The sequence below is a fragment of the Juglans microcarpa x Juglans regia genome, chromosome 5S, assembly GCF_004785595.1.
Source record: "Juglans microcarpa x Juglans regia isolate MS1-56 chromosome 5S, Jm3101_v1.0, whole genome shotgun sequence".
In the NCBI taxonomy this organism is placed as follows: Eukaryota; Viridiplantae; Streptophyta; class Magnoliopsida; order Fagales; family Juglandaceae; genus Juglans; species Juglans microcarpa x Juglans regia.
The window spans coordinates 16,617,234-16,625,384 of NC_054603.1; the positions used below are offsets into that span (position 1 = coordinate 16,617,234).

The 8,151-nt window shown below is 39.8% G+C and overlaps 1 protein-coding gene across 2 annotated transcripts in view; it reads right to left on the reverse strand.

Moving 5' to 3' along the window:
* LOC121268672 (protein ROOT HAIR DEFECTIVE 3 homolog 2-like) overlaps positions 1-6,787 on the reverse strand; it is a 32,757-nt gene extending 25,970 nt beyond the window's left edge. The window contains exon 1 of one of the 2 annotated variants that reach the window (XM_041173008.1): positions 6,479-6,787. In XM_041173008.1, the coding sequence (XP_041028942.1) occupies positions 6,479-6,626 (148 nt within the window). In that variant the 5' untranslated portion in view covers positions 6,627-6,787. The remainder of the gene's footprint in view (positions 1-6,478) is intronic. The other variant, XM_041173009.1, reaches the window with a different exon arrangement.
* Positions 6,788-8,151: the final 1,364 nt, after the last annotated feature.

Consider the following 8,151-nt stretch of genomic DNA (forward strand, 5'->3'; position numbering starts at 1 on the left):
TTACCTCCTAAAAGGAGTTTTGACCATCAAATTCCTTTGAAGGAGAACACTGGACCAATCTCAGTCAGACCCTATCGGTATCCACACTACCAAAAGACAGAAATAGAGAATATAGTGAAGGATTTGTTGAAATCAAGTGTGGTGAGGCATAGCCAAATCCTTTTTCTTCACCTGTCTTATTGGTTAAAAAGGTTGATGGTTCATGGAGAATGTGTGGATTATCGTGCCTTGAATCAAGAAATCATCAAAGACAAGTTTCTCATACATGTCATTGATGAGTTACTTGATGAGTTGTTTGGTGCCAAGATTTTTCAAAAGCTGGATCTTCGATCAGGTTATCACCAGATTAGAGTGAGGGAATGAGACATTGAGAAAACAGCGTTCAGAACTCATAAGGGCCATTATGAGTTCTTAGTAATGCCTTTTGGCCTTACTAATGCCCTTGCAACTTTTCAAGGGCTGATGAATGACATATTCAAGCCCTTCTTAAGAAGGTTTGTCTTGGTGTTCTTTGATGACACCCTTATTTATAGCAGCACATTACCTAATTATTTGAAACACTTGAGGGTGGTCCTAGAGGTGCTGAGGCAAAATACTTTATATGCAAAGAGGTCTAAATGCAAGTTTGGATTGGAGGAGATCAATTACTTGGGCCATGTAATTTCTGCCAAGGGTGTGAGTGTTGATCCTTCAAAAATAACAGCTATGCTTGAATGGCCACTTCCTGGAACTTTGAAGGCACTGAGAGGCTTCCTTGGTCTCACTGGGTACTATAGGAAGTTTATAAAGAGTTATGGCACCATAGCAGCACCATTGACTGATTTGTTAAAGAAGAATGCTTTTGTTTGGAGTGACACTGCTACTCAGGCTTTTATCAAGTAAAAGAAGGCAGTTACTGAACCTCTTGTCTTGAGGTTAGTTGATTTTTCTAAGGTCTTTACCATAGAGTGTGAGGCTTCTGATATAGGCTTGGGGGTTGTCCTTATGCAAGAAGGCCAGCCAATTGCCTTCTACAGCATGGCCTTGAAGGGTAAGGCTCTCTTGTTGTCCACATATGAGAAAGAGCTTTTAGCTCGTGTCTGCTGTGAGCAAGTGGAGACCCTAGCCAAGCCTTCAAGATTAAAACAGATCAGCAAGCCTTGAATTAAAACAGATCAGCAAGCCTTGAAGTATCTCTTGGAGCAAAGGGTTGGAACAGAATTTCAACAAAAGTGGCTATCTAAGTTAATGGGCTATGACTTCACCATTGGCTACAAAAAGGGCAAAGAGAATTTAGTGGCAAATGGACTCTCGAGGAAGGCTGAGGAGTCTGCTAACCTGGCCTTAATTACTTTTCCTACCCAATATGGATAGAAGAACTGAAGAGTAGTTATCAATTGTCTCCTATTGTCAGTGAAACTGTTTTTAAGCTTCAACAAGGCTTGGAAGGTCCTAAACATTACAACATCCAGCAAGGCCTGTTGTTGAGGAAAGGCAAACTGGTACTCGTTCCTAATCTTCTTTTCAAGCTAAGATCCTACAACATATTCACAACAGCCCACAGGATAGGCATGTGGGGTACAAGAAAACACTGCAAAGGGCCAAGATGGATTTCTTTTGGGAAGGCGTGAGAAGTGACATTAGAAGGCTTGTTAAAGAATGTGTGACTTGTCAGACCAGCAAGCATGAAAACTTGTATCCAGCGGGCTTTTACAACCTATACCAATTCCTCACTCTCCATGGTTGGATGTCTCCATGAATTTTGTGAAAGGGTTGCCTTCATCTAATGGTTTTTCTATGATATTTTCTGTTATTGACAGACTAACCATGTTTAATCATTTTTTTCCTTTGTCCCATTCCTTCACAACGAGCAGAGTGGCTCAAGTATTTTTCTCAGGAGTTTTCAAGTTACATGGGATGCCCAAGACAATTGTTTTAAACAGGGACCCTATTTTCACAAGCTCTTTCTGGAGGGAATTGTTTAAGTTACACAGTACCTCTCTTCATTTCAGTTCTGCCTATCACCCACAGTCAGATGAGCAAACTGAAGTTTTGAACAAGTGTGTGGAAGATTATTTGAGGTGCTACACTAGTGATAAACCAAAGTAGTGGAGTTCTTGAATAATCATAGCTGAGTGGTGTTACAACAGCACTTGCCAAACATCTATTGGCATGTCTCCCTTTGGAGCTATTTATGTGTCTATGCCTCCTAAGCTGCTTTCATATGTACCTGGAACAACTGTTAATGCAGCTGTGGATCAGCAATTGAAGTCTAGAGAGGAGTTGTTGCCCTTGTTAAAGGAGAACTTATATAGGGCTCGGGAAAGGATGAAGTTCTTTGCTAATAAGAAGAGAACTAAAAGGGTTTTTGAGGTGGGGGATTGGGTTTTCTTAAGGTTTAAGCCTTATAGACAAAAAGCAGTTGCTATACGACATTGTTTGAAGCTGTCACCAAGATTTTATGGTCCATTCCAGGTGATTGAAAGGATTGGATCAATGGCCTATAAGCTGAATTTGCCAACATCTTCAAGAGTATATCCTGTTTTACATGTCTCGTGCCTAAAGAAGAAGTTGGGTCAAGGTGTTTCTCCACTACCAATGTTACCACCAATGGATACACAAGGAAGACTTTAACTTGAGCCTAAGGCAATACTGGAGAGAAGATTGAAGAAGGTGGGAAACCAGGCTACAACAGAAGTACTAGTTAAGTGGTATGGGACACCACTTAAGGATAGTTCATGGGAGCTATTATGGAAGCTACAGAACCTTTACCCACACCTTGTGGGCAAGGCCCTTTGAGAAGGGGAGGCATCAAGGCCTTGTGGACAAGGTCCGTAAATGGGTGGAGATTGTAAAGAGTATGGAGGAGAAGACACTGAGAAGGATTAAGGCTGTGTAGTGGGTTCGTGTGGGTGAAGAGGTTAAGTCGAGGATTTAAAGAGAAGGCAAAACGGTGCGTAGCACTTTAGTGAAACAGTGCGTAGTGGAAGTTAACGGAATTAATTAACTAGAGTAGTGGAACGGGGCGTTTGATCCTTAAGAGAAGCAGTGAGTTTTGCTTAGAAGGGAAGAAATGCAATGGAGGCTTTACGACGTTGTTTGATGTTTCTTTTTCATCTCCTTGTATAAATACCGAAGTGAACTATGATTAATTTGTTCAGTTGCTTAAAGTCCATTCTTGGAAGTGTATGCAGGTTTAAGGCTCATCGAAAACCTTATTTCAAGAATCAATAAAGTAGATTCTTGGTTTCTTTTCTTTCATTTCGTGATTTCATTCTCGTTCTTGTTCTTTCCCTGCATGTGGAATTTTGGGTCTTGTGTTGGTATCTCAGTAGATACTTTACATGAAGTGAAATAAATGTAATGGACCCTTCTGCTACACTACAAATTGACTGCGTCGAGGTAGTCACCCTCCAAGAACAAGATCAAGAATTAGAGAGAGAGAGAGAGAGAGAGAGAAGTGCACTGAATTCCAGAGTTGGCCTCCATTCCAACCCGTGGATGCTTTTATACTGTGTAATCAAGATGTAAACCAAAAACGGCTGCGTATCAAAATCCATATTACAAATCCAACTTATTAAGCCAAAATGACGACACTCTACCTCTTAACCAAACGATGTCGTTCTACTTATACACAACTCACCCACATAAAACTGCACTAATAAAACGACAACTTATCAAATTTCACTAACTAACTAAACCGCCATCCATGAACTCGACTTCATAAGCTCTACAACTCTTCTTCACACACAGCCTCCCCTTTTCTCTCTGCAACTCTTCTTCACATAGCCTCTCCTTCTGTCATCAACCTCCACCACAGCCCAGACACACTTATTTCAGCCCATAACATACCCTCCCCCTTTAAAGAACCTTGCCCACAAGGTGAGGAAACCTGTCACGAAGTTGCCAATAAGACTCCCAAGTAGCATCTTCCACTCCAGCTTCTTTCCATTGAATCAAGTCCTCCACCACAACCCTATTATTAATCTTTCTACTTCTACGTTGTAAAATGCAATCAAGTTCTGGTACTAATTCCCCTTTTAAATTGACTGGTGGCAATGTTGATGAAGGAGAAATATGTTGGCCCACTTTCTTCTTCAAACAAGAGACATGAAAAACTGGATGGACGAAAGAATGTTGAGGCAATTCAAGCTTGTAAGCCACCTGACCAATCTTCAATTCAAGTTTCTCCTAGCTGCCAAGGATTGCTGTCTGTATGGTTGCAACCTGAGAAATACCCAATCACCAACCTCGAACTCCCTCTAAGTTCTACTTTTGTCAGCCTGATACTTCATTCTCTCCTAAGCAACACCCAAATTAAGCTTCAATGTAGACAATATCTCCTCCCTGGTCCTCAGCATCTCATCTACTGCTTGATTAGCAGTTAAACCAGGAACATATGATTGGAGTTTAGTTGGAGATCTGCCATAAACCACTTCATAGGGAGTGAGTTTTGTAGAAGTATGAAAGGTGATGTTATACCACCACTCAACTAAGGTTAACCAGTCAAACCATAACATTCGCTTGTCTCCTGTAAAACTTCTTAGAAAATGCTCCAAACATTTGTTAACTGCCTCGGTGACCATCACTTTGAGGATTGTATGCAGATGAATAAGAGAGAGTTACTCCTTGTAACCTGAATAAATCTTTCCAAAATGAACTAGTGAAAGTGGCCCTCTATTAGAAACTATATTCTATGCAACTTAAAGACGTTATCAAAAAATACTGATGCCACTTCTGCTACTGTGAAGGGGTGTTTTAAGGGCATAAAATATGAATACTTAGACAGTTTATCCACAACAACCATAACAACAGATTACCCTTTTGAAACTGGCAAGCCTTCCACAAAGTCCATGGACAAATCTACCCAAATATTTTGGGGCACAGGTAATGGTTGTAGTAAACCAGCAGGATGTATGTTTTCTACCTTATTCCTCTGGCATACTTCACATTTTTTAATGTAATTCTTCACTTCACGCTTCAAGACAGGCCAATAAAAATCATGTCTAGCCCTCTACAGTGACTTGTGAAAGCCAAAATGTCCAGCAGATGGACTAGCATGTATGAAATTCAACACTTTGAGCTTCAACTCATGACAGTTTGGTACATAAATCCTCCCTTTCTTAAACAGCAATCCATGCTTAAGAGAAAAGGAAGAAGTGGAAGGAGAGCCTTCCTTCAACAGTGACAATTGTTGTTGAGCCAACACATCTGCTACATAAGCTTGCTTTAATTCTTTTAACCAAACTAGGGTGGGATATGAAATAGCAGACAATGAAGTTGAATCTTCTGGAGAGTCCCTTCTAGACAAGGCATTTGCTACCTTGTTCTCAATCCCCTTTTTATATTCAATGGAAAATTCATAGCCCAACAGCTTTGAAATCCATTTTTGTTGTGTTGTTGTGCCCACTTTTTGCTCCAACAAGTACTTTAGTCTAAGGTGGTCAGTTGTAACGACAAATGCAAACCCCAACAAATAAGGCCTCCACTTTTTTATAGCCAACACCAAAGCCAATAATTCTTTCTTGTAGTTAGAAAGCAGCAAATTCTTACCCTTGAGAGCTTGGCTAAGAAAAGCCAATGGTTTCTGATTCTACATCAATACAGCTCCTATCCCCACTCTACAAGCATCACATTCAATCACAAACTTTTGAGTAAAATTTGGCAATGCTAGAACTGGAGGACTAGTAACAGCCTTCTTCAACTGCAGAAATGCTACAGTGGCTGCCTCTAACCATTGAAAAGCATCATTCTTTAGTAAAGCAGTAAGTGGAGTAGCTATTTGGCCATAGTCACGAATGAACTTTCTATAATATCCTGTCAATCCCAAAATACCCTTCAAAGCTTTAAGAGTTTTTGGAATTGGCCAGTTTACCATAGAATCTAACTTCCTTGGGTCAGCCCTCACACCATCTTTAGAAATCAAATGACCCAATACTCTTATCTCTTGGCATGCAAAGTGGCACTTGGACTTTTTGGCAAACAACTAATTCCGCTGTAAGATCTCCAAAACAGTTGACAAATGTAACAAATGAGAGTTAGAGAGTTAGAGAGAGAGAAGTGCACTGAATTCCAGAGTTGGCCTCCATTCCAACTCGTGGATGCTTTTATACTGTGTAATCAAGATGTAAACCACAAACGACTGTGTATCAGAATCCATATTACAATTCCAGCTTATTAAGCCAAAACGAAGACACTACCTCTTAACCAGGCGATGCCGTTCTACTTATACACAACTCACCCACATAAAACTGCACTAATAAAACGACAACGTATCAGATTTCACTAAATAACTAAACCGCCATCCATGAACTCGACTTCATAAGCTCTGCAACTCTTCTTCACACAGCCTCCCCTTTTCTCTCTGCAACTCTTCTTCACAGAGCCTCCCCTTCTGTCATCAACCTCCACCATAGCCCAGACACACTTCTTTCAGCCCATAACATAAAACTCTGACAAAACTGATAAGAAAGAAGGTGAAATCGAAAAACGGACGTACCGCTGCTTTGGGGACCCATGATGGAGACAACGGCGTAGGAGAGGCCGCAGTCGGTGAGCTTCACCTTGTTCATGAAATTCTGAAGCCCTTCCGCATTGAACTGGCCTTTGGCGTCGATAAGTTGGGTTGCACAGCAGTCTTCCTCCATCAACGACTAGAAATCGAGGTTGCAAAGAATGACGCCGAATTGGGAATAATCAATCAGAAAGACAGAGAAGTCGAGTTTTCTTGGGAGTTCAAGCTTGCTTGGGATTCCTATGGAGAAGCCACCAGAAAGAAGCAGAACACTTCCCACAAGCTAACTATAGAGCAAGGGTAACTTCTTTTTCGTACGGTGCTGCCTTGAGTATCAAGTTTCTCCAGCCAATTAGATGTTGTCACCTGGGTGATAAAGAATAACGGGTACTGTAGGGAGAAATTTTCGTAACTTGCTTTCCATCCAAGTTAATAATATTGCTGGAGCAATGTTAGTGATAGGTATTAAAATATATAAGTTTTGTATATATATTTTTTTGAAAAAAATAGATTTTACGAATGAAGAATAAGTTTTATATGAAGTTTTTTTTTTTTTTTTATAAAAATTTGCATAAGATTTATCTATTTGAGAGTTATACAAATCATTTATCATATTATTTAAATTTGGCACATTATTTTAAAAAGAAAAGTGATAAATTTAGGACTTATTTAAAAAAAATTATCTTTTTAATTGTAGGTTTTTTTTAAATAAGAGTGCAACACTCTAAAATTATATTTAATATTATTTTTTCGTAATAGTTTCCAAAGTATTAAAAAAATGACCCGTAGCATATTTTTTGCATTAAAATACTCAAATTATTTTTGGTAATTCGTTAAAAATATAAATATTAAACCTTTTAAGTTGGCCCTTTATGGCTTAGGCTGCTAAGCACATTAGTAGAGAGTATTGTTTTAATTTATGAAATTAACCCAATATCTTGTGAAAGTTAGAAGATTTAAAAAATTGAATAAGAATTTGAATGATATATTGACTTTCATTTAGGTTAGGTTTGGATAGTAATTTGAGATGAGATGAGTTGAGATAAAAGTTGAAAGTTGAATAAAATTTTTAACATATTGATTCATACGTCTTTGGGCCGGGTTCTAGCAACTCGGGTCTTGAGTCTTTCACCTACACACTTAAAAAAAATACGGAGACTGGGGGGCTTTGGTGGTGGCTGGAAAGTCTCTAATGCTAAAGTCAGTATATCTCCTTAGTATTTCATACGTGAGCTTAGAGGAATCAGAAAGAGTTTTTCGTACCTAGGGATCGACTTTTATACTAGGTTTCTAGTTGGGACAGCTCATCCCTAACTTTGAGGAACCTATGTCCTTTCCACTATTCATTTAGTCAGAATCCTTTAATGCGGCATAGCTTCTGGGGCGGCGTCATTAATGCAGCATGGAGTCCAGGGAGTAGCGCCATTAATGCGGTGTGGCTCCTAGACTCACTTTACCCGACAGGTGTTCCATGTTAAGCTCCTATATGCCTGTTGTCAGGAGATCAAGAGTTCTCCATATTTTTCGCTCACCTGCCTGTGTAGGTTCCCGAGGATAGGGAGTCATCGGGGAGGTGTCAAGGCAGCAAGTCTCATATGCCCCTACCGTCTGCTTTTTCCGTGCATGGGTTGCTTCATAGGTGGGTTTTGCTCGTGGGC